Source organism: Eleutherodactylus coqui, chromosome 4, assembly GCF_035609145.1.
Source record: "Eleutherodactylus coqui strain aEleCoq1 chromosome 4, aEleCoq1.hap1, whole genome shotgun sequence".
In the NCBI taxonomy this organism is placed as follows: Eukaryota; Metazoa; Chordata; class Amphibia; order Anura; family Eleutherodactylidae; genus Eleutherodactylus; species Eleutherodactylus coqui.
In genome coordinates this window covers 10174715-10186065 of record NC_089840.1, presented here as the reverse complement: position 1 = coordinate 10186065, position 11351 = coordinate 10174715, and the positions used below count along the sequence as shown (strand labels likewise).

General features: G+C 51.6%; 1 protein-coding gene across 1 annotated transcript in view; it reads right to left on the bottom strand.

The window, feature by feature from the left end:
- Positions 1–2677: 2677 nt before the first annotated feature.
- Positions 2678–11351, bottom strand: part of SOD1 (superoxide dismutase 1) — a 9382-nt gene continuing 708 nt past the window's right edge. The window contains exons 2-3 of the mRNA XM_066599065.1: positions 6610–6703; positions 2678–2832 (exon numbers count right to left, since the gene is read on the bottom strand). Coding sequence (XP_066455162.1) covers positions 2759–2832; positions 6610–6703 — 168 coding nt within the window. The 3' untranslated portion in view covers positions 2678–2758. The remainder of the gene's footprint in view (positions 2833–6609; positions 6704–11351) is intronic.

The window sequence follows — 11351 nt, the reverse complement described above, 5'->3', positions numbered from 1 at the left end:
TACCCATGTGGTGGTTTTACTATTTTGTTTTTTCCTTCAGCTAACCATTTTTGCTGCTTTTCTATGACATATAGGGCCGTTTCCATATTTTCGCTGACTTACCCCTGTTTAGTTTTATTGGGGGTAAAAAGCTTAAAGGAGATGTCTCGAGGAAGCAGTTAAATTTTTTTTTTGCCCAGTCCCCCCCATTAAACATACATTACTAATTACCCCTGTAAATGACATTTCTAGCTGGTTCGTACTTACCGTTCCAGCGTTTCAGCAACTTATAAAAGTTTCCTCAAGATGGCCGCCGGCTCTTTCCCCGTCGCTCGCTGCAGCCCGACGTGCGCGCTCCCGAGACGCCGCCAGCTGTGTCTCCATGGCAACCGGACGCATCGCAGCCGCCGACCAGACGCCCCGCAGCCGCCGACCAGACGCCCACCGCCAGGCAGCAGGTAACCGGCGCTAGCCCCCGGCTCCCCAGCGCTAGACCCTCAGCCCAGGTGAAGGCCCCGGAGCCCAGCGCTAGGTTCCGGAGCCCAGCGCTAGTTCCCCCGGCCTAGCGGCAGCCCCCCCCGGCCTAGCGACAGCCCCCCCCCGGCCTAGCGACAGCCCCCCCCCCCGGCCTAGCGCTAGTTCCCCCATCGCAGCGGCAGCCCCCCCCCGGCCTAGCGACAGCCCCCCCCATCGCAGCGGCAGCCCCCCCCCGGCCTAGCGACAGCCCCCCCATCGCAGCGGCAGCCCCCCCCCGGCCTAGCGACAGCCCCCCCATCGCAGCGGCAGCCCCCCCCCCGGCCTAGCGACAGCCCCCCCATCGCAGCGGCAGCCCCCCCCCGGCCTAGCGACAGCCCCCCCATCGCAGCGGCAGCCCCCCCCCGGCCTAGCGCTAGTTCCCCCATCGCAGCGGCAGCCCCCCCCCGGCCTAGCGCTAGTTCCCCCATCGCAGCGGCAGCCCCCCCCCCGGCGCAGCCCGGCGCAGCGACAGCCCCCCCCCGGCGCAGCCCGGCGCAGCGACAGCCCCCCCCCGGCGCAGCCCGGCGCAGCGACAGCCCCCCCCCGGCGCAGCCCGGCGCAGCGACAGCCCCCCCCCCCGGCGCAGCCCGGCGCAGCGACAGCCCCCAGCCCGGCGCAGCGACAGCCCCCCCCCCGGCGCAGCGACAGCCCCCCCCCCGGCGCAGCGACAGCCCCCCCCCCCGGCGCAGCGACAGCCCCCCCCCCCCGGCGCAGCGACAGCCCCCCCCCGGCGCAGCGGCAGCCCCCCCCCCCCCCCCCCCCCGACAAATCACTTACCTGGGAGGCTTCTCGGGGCTGCTGGGCTGGGCTTCTCCGCTGGGCAGCTCCAGTTTCTGCACCTTCCTCTAACAGAGGAAGGTACAGAATGGCCGCTGCAGCGCGCTCCCGAGCAGTGACAGCTCGTCTGCGCATGCGCAGAAGAGCTGTAGCGGGGAGCACACTGAAGCGGCTCGTGCTGAATGGAGAGACCGGACTGCGCAAGCGCGTCTAAAAAAGCAAGCTGCCAGCGAATTTAGACGGAACCATGGAGACGAGGACGCTAGCAACGGAGCAGGTAAGTGGATAACTTCTGTATGGCTCATATTTAATGCACAATGTACATTACAAAGTGCATTAATATGGCCATACAGAAGTGCTGAACCCCACTTGGTTTCGCGAGACCACCCCTTTAAGTGTTTTTTAAGTTGTATATTTATACTACAATAGAGCATGGGAGCGGGTTTGTAATTTTGTCTGATGTTTTAGTATATAATTTGTCTAGTTTTGGATTACTGGGCATATATGGCAGTGGCGAGTCTTTATGTATACATTTACTTATTTTTACTGTCTATATGACCCTCAGGGGGTCTTGCATCATGGGAGTCAGTGTCTTTAATTTCACACTTCAATTTACAGGGAAGCCATCCCCCTGCAGTGACAGTCACTAACAGAGCTGTCACTAACAGAGCTGATCAGGGTCTGCTATGACCCTACTGCTCTCCATCACAGAAGGCCTGAAGGACCAACAATTTGGACTAAAACCAAAAAGAAAAAGGAAACTTCTTAAAATATAAAACTTAAGTCAAAAGCACAAAACAAAATGAACAACATTGATGTGAAGCTACACGGTTGTGCAGTCTCATAAATAAGTTATTTTAGGAAGATTAATTTTTTTTTTGTTTTGGTCCAACTGAAATCTTCACCCTGCGGCTCCGATGTAACAGGAGACAACCGGCAGTCACATAATGGCTGGGTCACATAGTGGAAGGAACACTTTCACTCTTTAGTACATAGCACTTGTTGAGTGCTGTGTAGCTTGGAAAGGAAAAGGTAGAAGTTAAACTGCTACTTCATTCTCCTCCGGTTCCTTGGCTGTGTCTGATAGCTGAGGACTTGACTTGCTGCTGCTTGATTGCAGGAGCAGATGCTTTAATCCCGTGCCGTACTTCTGTTAGCAAGGATTAAAGCCCAGGATCAAGGGCCACAAGTTTGCAGTGCTTGGTCCTTAAGAGGTTAAAAGCTTTTATCAAACAATTAACCCATACAGGATCAAGTGTCAATCTTCCAAACAATGGAGGCAGCTGAGACACAGGAAACAATTGGGTTTTTGTTTGCAGCAGACCACAACATAATGTAGACAACCACAGATTAAACAGAACATGCAAGTGTTGGTTAACCCCTTAACACCACATGCCCACACCAGGAGCTGACCGATAGCTCCCCCCCAGCTGAAACAGTAGGGATCGGTGAGAACATGGTAGTGTCTGTAGTTAATAGCAGTCTGTTACCTTTCTGCATCTTTAGGACCTCCATGGTGTTTGCCATGTGGGTTGAAGTGAGATCCGGCACTTATACAGCCTATGGAGACAGAGGTTCTCTTTAAATGACACATGGGATCAATATACAATACAGTCAGTTGATACAGACATACAGTGTTCAAGCATTGTGGCTTGTCAAACCCGCCAACTGGTAGGAAGAAAAGCCAGACATCAGCTGCTGTGGACTTTCTGCACAAGAATGAGCATGTTGTAGATTTGAAAGGTCATGGATTTAACTCCTATGGAATAATCCTCCACAGCAATAGATGGCGTTGCGGTGGATTATTCCACCACTCATTTGCATGGCTTTCCCCCCTGCCCTTTACATAACTCAGACAACCATCAGATGCAAGAAGTGTGGCATTGGAAGGGTCTGGAGGGGGGTTGGTACCAAGGAGTTGGTGCCCATCCCCACAGCTAATCACTGTAACTGAGCAAACAGCGATGGTCCAGACCAGCGATTTATCTTCATGGGCTGATGAGCCGTGTAAAGACGTCACATGTCCTATTCTGGCCCTACAGCAAAATAGCTACAAGTGGGAAGACCCTCTTAACCAAAGGTAATCGGCTATATGGACCACCGCTCTCTGCAGCATCTTCTCCCACAAGTGATGGGATATGGGGGCGAAAGTCAGTTTAGGGATTCTGACCATAATTAGAGCAGTGAAATTGTGAATTCATTTGATTAGTTGCCCAACCCTACTGAGAAGGCCAAGTGCAAACTTTTTCCACATACTTGGCACTCAATGACCATGAAGTAGTGAATAGAGGGAGTGGTAATGCTGTCGCACTAATGAACCTGGTGGCCACGTGATGAGCAGTCTGCCAGCATAGCTGATGCGCAGGGTCTTCGTAAATACAGATGTTCTGAAGAGCTGTACGCCATTGTGTCAGTCAGGACTCAGCTGTTCTGAATAGTCTCCCTGCAGCCTAATGTACCATCCAGGTGTCATGGCAGCTCAGGGTCTCCTTAAGGCCAGTGGGCTGCCATGAATGTGTAAAAGGGCCCTTAGACACACAAGCCAACAGTCGTGTCAACGACTGCACAAGCGTCACCGTTAAGGTCATCAGCACTTGTGCAGATGGTTTACAATGACTTCACCGCTGGATCGCGGATGTCTCGCTCAGTGCTTTACCTTCTATGGGAAGCGCTGAGCAGAGAGCGTTTACATGGGACGAGACGCTCGCAGTCGTTCTTGAGCAGACTGAAGAGTAAGCCTATAAAACCAGTGAATGAAGTGTGAGATTTCTGTGCATTTACACTGAATGTTTGAATCTTGAGCGATAATGGTCCCGTGTAAATAGGCCATAACTTGTTACATGTCAGAATACAGTATAATATAGTAGCAATCAAACTACTGGAGGTTCCCTATAAGGAATAGAGGGGGGGAAAGTGTAACTTCTCATTCGCTACATTAAAAATAAAGTTAAACTGGGATCACTGCATTACTATAAGATTTATTAAGTAGGTCCATTGAAGTCAATGCAAGCTGCCCGACCCGTGGCACATTCACAATAGCGCAGGAAAAAAATATTTCAGAATAAAAATCTGTACTACACATGAGCGATGGAGAGCGTTCGCAATACAGAAAACCCAAAAAGCTACGCAGGGTTGCAGGTAGGGGCAGAGACAGTTTCCACTGCGGGCTATGGCATGCAAAATCCACCAACAGCAGCGATTTCGCCGGCGAATCATGTAGGCTGAAGCTTTCCATAGTGTTGCTATGGAAAGCTCCGGCCCCGTGTCCACAAGCAGAGAATCATTGCGATTCTCTGCTTGCGGCCAGCAATTTGCAGCATGCTGTGAATTGCCCCAATGCTCCACAGTCAGGCTATCAGCTAGGCTGGCTGACCTGCGAACTGTCTGTGGACAACTATCTGCCAGCTCTTGCTCCCGGGCAGCAGCTCCCACGGCTGAGATTCACCACGGGATACCGCAACGCCCGTGGACAAGGGGCCTAAGGCTCGATTCACAGAGCGGATTTGCCACAGAATTTCTGTGCAGAACTTCACTGCGGGAAATCCGCCTGCGGTCGCTAATCCCGGGATTAGCCAGCTATGTGGATGAGATGTCAGGACAGTGAATCTGTTGTGGCAAAGCCAGCGTGGATTCCTGGGACAGCATGTCCATTCTTTTTTTTTTTACTGCTGCAGCTGCACTTGACAGCGCTACTGACAGAAGTGTTACGTTATGGGGGTCAAAAGACAGTGACAATCTCTTACAGCTATTTTTGTAGTACAACTATATAAATCTGGTGTCACCATAATCAGTGACCCACAGAAGAGAACATCTACTTGGTGCATTAAAAAGAGGGGTTTGGTTCAAGTGTCCCAAAACATTGAACACAACTCATCTAAAAAAACCTCAGGCTGCCATGTTACAACCCCCCCCTCCACTTTCTAAAAGGCTGCAGTTGGAAGATGGTAGATGACCGCATGTGCAAAATCCCTGGAGTTTATAGTCATTTAGGATTACGACAGGCAGTATCCAGATTCCGGTCACGAGTCCTATAATTGTGTAAGTGGGACCAGTTGGCAGCCATATGCTTGATTTCAGGCAGTAGCGTGAAATGTTGCAGACTGCAAACCTTTGTAATAAACTTCACTGAAAAAGCCAAAAATACAATACCTGAAGGTCTGCAAAGCAGACACGGTCGCCATAGGCACGATCGCCATAAGGCAGGCACAATCGCCACCGGCACAATCGCCGTAGGGCAGGCGCAATGGCCTTAAGCCCTGAAGGTACTGGCGGAAGCGGTGTGACCTCGACGCGGTCCGTCAGCCTATGCGTTTTGGCCAAAATGCAGTACCAACACCCGCATTTTATTAGTATGCATTAGTATTTTTGTATGTAGTTTGCTAGTTGGTGGGGGAGCCCAAGATGTCAGCCAGTGTGGCCCACCTTGGAGATACAGGGCAACCCGCTGTCATATCAGCCAGGGTTGATATCCTGTATGGTGGGTCACCACCCATCTATGGCTGACATCTTTGGTATCGTTCACATGTGCAGGCTATTAGTATATGCAGTCACTCCTCCCCATTCTGGGCTGGGTTGAGTGAGTGACTGCATATTAGCCTGCCAGGAACAAGCTGCTCCTCCACACATTATTGTCTGGCTGACTACATATCTTCAGGGCTTAAGGCCATTGCGCCTGCCCTACGGCGATTGTGCCGGTGGCGATTGTGCCTGCCTTATGGCGATCGTGCCTATGGCGACCGTGTCTGCTTTGCAGACCTTCAGGTATTGTATTTTTGGCTTTTTCAGTGAATGTGTTTTTTTTTTCTTTTTCCTCACCTCTGTGGTTTTTTTGTAATAAACTTAGTGAGCCTTCAAAAACAGCCCCTCAGTGCGCCGCCAAATACTTACATTCTCACAACATTGCAGATGCCATCTGCATCTCATGCAAGTGCTGCAAGCAACACGATCGGCAGCGTTGGACTTCATGAATCTGCCCAAAACCATGACATGAACTGCGCCGCTCCCATTAATGGCAGTGCAATGTATAGCCTGTGGTGGTAGTGATGCAAGAATGTCTAACAGCACAGAACACAGAGGGCCACCAGCCTCCGAGACAGTCTTGCCATCCCACCAGACTGACCACCTATCATTTCCTGTGGCAAAACTGATTTTACAAGTACGCTCGCCACTGGATGATAAGTAACTGCCCTTTACATGATGGTTTAATAGATCAACCTACAGCAACTGCTTCCCTATAGGGGCAACTAAAACCCTCCGGAGCGACTATTCTATCATACGGGAAATACAAGTAATAGAAGCTGGTGGGAGTTACTAACCAGAGGGGGTTATTTCACTTACCATTAGTGTTGTCTCCAAAACAGTGAATATGGAAGCCGTGGAGCCCGTCGGTCAGTCCAGTAATGGTGCCCTTTACAGTCACTTCACCACCCTCCTGTGAATGAGAGAACAGTCATATATACATGTACATTATACAGCAAAAGACCCCCACAAGACCACCGCTGCTATAAAGGTCACTTACAGTCTGACTGTCTGGAAGATGAAGGGGTGCAGGGACCCAGTGAAATGCCACAAGGAAGGGACAAGTCCTGTACAGTGACAGCCAGCAGCTTAGGGCGCCGGTACACCAGACCACAACCATCCAGATAGTGAGCGGACGGGAGTGTAGGCAGGCACCAGCCGGGGGAGAAGTTTGTTCACTAGTTGGTTTGTTTCAACTCACCTGAAACCAGTCGCTGGTTGATAATCTCACGTAAACAAGTAGTCATCTTTCATCCACTAGCCAACAACTTGACAGAGAGGTGTGTGAATGAACAATGGCCCTGTATGAAAGCACACGAACAGCCGTTCATACACTTTAGCGACTGTTTTGAGCGACTAGTCAGATGACCGCTAACCCATGTAAAACCACCTTTAGGCTGGTTGCACACGGGCAGATTTGCACTGCGGGATCCACGATAGTCACCCGCACAGATGATTCCACACAGTGAAGGAATAGAACATGAGCGAAGAGCAATTTGCAACATCTTCTGTTTTCCTGCAGACTCCTAATAGACAGCTTTCATTGAAGTCTATGGAAGCTGTTAGACCTGCAGGCACATCTGCAGTTCACATTGCAGATTGATGCCGGTACCCGATGGTGAGCGGCCAGTCATCTGCAATAGAGAAAGCAGGGTCGCTGGCTGTGCTCAGAATCCAACTCTGTCATGTGCCACCGGCCTTAGTCCAAGCTTAGCAGATGGCAGTGGTACTTGACCAGAGCTCTTCCTTTAAGGGTGTTTAATGTGACCTGCAGGACAAAGGCTGCTGCACCCCCTCCGACTACCTGATGTACATTGTGTCCAGCATGCGGCGGTAGTCTAGGACTTCCAATCAGCGCAGCATGTAGTGTCGGACACACAGTGTACATCAGGTAGTCGGAGCAGCCAGCTGTCCTCGTTGGGGACCGGAGGGTCACTGAGGTTTTCAGAAGTTTAATAAACCTTCTGTGTCTAATGAATCAGATTAAGAACTGCCGAGTCATTCTGACAGAGCAAACGGGCCAAACTCGATCCTCCGTAAACAGCCGCTCTTGCCAGATCACAGTTTGCAGCGCACAAAAACAATACAACCTGTCGCTGTGCCAACATAAGATTACCACCGAGGCCTCCAAAGCTGCAGGAATGTGAACATACCCCTAAAGTGGGGCTTCCCACCTGCCAAACCTGCAGACAGCTGAGGCTTGCTACAATGTATCCAGTCCTGGCAGCTGTAAGGCTGGGTTCACACAAGACAGAATTGCCGTGGAATTTCTGTACGGAATGTCTGCACAGCAGCTCCGCCCGCGGCTCCTAATCCCGGGGTCAGCCAGCAAAGTGGATGAGATTTTGCAAAAATCTCACCTACACGCTGCAGCCAAACCACGCAAAAACAGACATGCGGAGCAGAAAACAGACCCCACATGTCAATCCTTTATTCATTTCCACAGCGGCCTCGCATCACTTCAGTGTTGAAGGGAATCCCCACTGCGATTAGAGTTCTGCCATTTTTTTTTCAGTGTGCAATCTTGCCCATACGCTGAGATCTGTTTCCCCCGCATAGTATCGCGGTACCATGCAGGAAACCATTGCCAATGTGAATAACCCCACTCAGAAGAATGGGTTCATATTGGCATACATGAGGCAGTTGGCACTGCACATACCTGCGATTATGACTGACTGACTTTACCACCACTAAATTCCCCATTCTGTACAGGGCACATATTGAAGTGCTGCCCCTTCGCAAGGCCCGTGTGTATGAACAGCATTTCATCTGCAGCCAACTCCAGGCCTGTAGATCATACAGAGAGCTGCGATTTATTTCTCCTGTGCATCAATATGCAGCGTCCAGAGAGATACGGTATATCTGCAGCAGCATGTGCCAGATGAAGAAAGCTGTATATCTGTATGGAGGAATAAAGGCTCTTCTACATCGGCCTGGCATATGCAGCTGCAGATATATCTCTGGACAGACTGCTTTCTGGGCGTGAGGGTTTGGGCTCCCCAACTGCGGCTGGTGCATTATTCTGCTTTTTTGGTCCGACCTGTATAAGGGCTCGTGTGCTGCCGGATACCTTGTCTATTGACTATGCAGTGTCCACATGGAAAAGTGAGATCCCATTGACTTTCACTGCATGTTATGCACAGATATATGTAATACGGTGACAATACGCCCGTGTGAGCGAGCCCTTAGGCTGCCCTCAACACAAGCCTCTGCAAAAACAGCAGTTTCAGTAGTTTTAACAGTTTAATATATAAACACATCAAAAAAAGCACTGAAACACTAAAGTAGAGCAGACCGCATTCAAAAGTCGCAGCGTCAGAAACTCAAAGGTCTCTTGCAGTCCAAGCCTCCCCCACCCGCAGCATGACCTGGCAAGATTATGGAAGCCACGCTGGGCGGGGGTCTCACATGCGTTTTTTTGTTTTTTTAACTCTATGTGTGAACGCAGCCCGAGGCGTTAGTCACTCATGTGACAAGGCATCTGTTGTAACACCACGGAGCAGCCGTCCCCCCTACCATGTCATTTGGGACAATGAATGCCATTACAAACAGAACCCTCCCAAAAATGGCAGTTTTCTTCCATCTCACCCCACATTATAAGATACCATTGAAGAGCCCGCCCCTCCTGGCACCAGAAGAAAAAAAGTTATGATTTTTAAGAAGCCAGGGAGAGAAACCTGAAAGTGAAAAACCAGAAAGCTGCAGCAGGAAGGGATTAAACATTTGTAGGGCGCCGCTGATCTGAAGAGCCAAGAGAATTGTGGAGTGCAGCTTTAAGAGCGGGCACAGAGCAGTCAGAGGGTGGAATGCCCATGAGCAGTGCTCACCCACAAAAGGTTAAACAAGGGCACAATAAAAAACAGGTAGAACCTGTCACTGGCTGGAGGGAATCACGTTCACCGCAGCCTTGGGCAATCACACATCAGGCGGCACGTTGCCTTTGACCTCATTTACCAGACTAGAGGTCCAAAGGGCAGAATGTGAGAGGTGACTGTGTGGAGCCTAGAGGCCTGTCGGGGGCGCTATCCAACCAATCATGAGATAAAGGGTGCAGGGCCATCACTGCAGCTCCTATAATGACTGCCCACGGGTGAAACCTTGCCCAGCTGTGGCTGCCAATACCAGCAAGACGGTGCAGCTGCTGGCTCAGCATGCAGACACCTTGGGCAATGAGCTACACACACCTCGGGCACCGCTGGAACCGTAGGTGGGTTTACTAAACTATAGTCTTCCGTAGCCAGATTATGCAACCTGGTTCTCTCAAAAGCAGCAAAATGCCCAATATGTTGTGTATCAAGAGCTCTGCTTGCTGTCATGCAATAGAAGTGTTTATGACTACAGATGTATTACTGCTGGTCCCCACAATTGCCGTGCACTCTCCGCACAGGGATTTCATCTTCTGTTGACATCGGGCTTAAAATATGCAAAGTCAGTCAATTCTGCACCGCGTTTCCTGCATCCATGTGGATGAGAACTGTTAGGCTGGGTTCACACAGCGCGGATTCTTGATGGAAATCTGGCGGTTTGGCCGCAGCGAAAAATCCACGGCAGTTTAGAAGCGGCCCGGCCGCTTGCTCTTCCGCTGCGGCCGGCGCTCCCATAGAGAGTGCGGCCGCAGTGGAAGGAGAAAAAAAAATGAACATGCTGCGGCTGGCAAACCCGCGCCGCTGCGGATTTGCCGTCCCGTGTGGACGAGATTTCTGAGAAATCTCGTCCACATGGCTGCTAATCCTGGGATTAGTGACCGCATGCGGATTTGCTGCGGCGAAATTCCGGACGGAATTTCTGCAGCTAATCCGCCCCGTGTGAACCCAGCCTTAGTCTTCCCCACAGCCGCTGCTGCAGAAACCGCCAGCCGCAGGGTATAAGCTGCACGTGAACACAGAACGGTCCAGAGTGGTCTCCGTATAGATCAATAGTGCACAGCCGTCTCCCTGACAGCATATCCCCCGGGAGCCGCGGCACGCAGCGCTCACACCTGTCTACAGAGGAGAGCAGGGGCTGCAGCTCGAGGCCTCAGTAACGCTCATCTTACACCACTGCCGTTAGTAGAAAGCCAGCAACACCTTAAGGATAAGTAAGTCCCGAGGGGCAGACCTGACGAGGATGGCCATCAGATTCCCCGCAGTATTTAAGGCTACTTGCAGATTTCAGCACTTCATAGTCGCCCCGTCCGCAGATACTTCACTGATTTACTTTGTTTCTGCCTCATTGGGGTTCACAGCAGAAACAGCAAACTAGAGGTGCTACTAGAGGTAATTCTGCAGGTTTAAGTCCCCCGCAGGTCCCTTCCTGCAGCTACAGAGGAGGGGAAGGGGGGGGGGGTGGGGCGCGCAGGCTGCTTCCTGCAGCTACAGAGGAGGGGAAGGGGGGGGGGGGGGCGCGCAGGCTGCTTCCTGCAGCTACAGAGGGGCCCGCAGACAGGACTCGCTACAAAGTGTCCACAGCAGAATCACCACCTCAGGTGACCCCCGTGACCCCCACCAGAATTGGCTGCAGATGTCAGCTACCTGCCTGTCGGCAGCTCACGGGCAGCAGGTCTACCATCTCATCCACTTCTC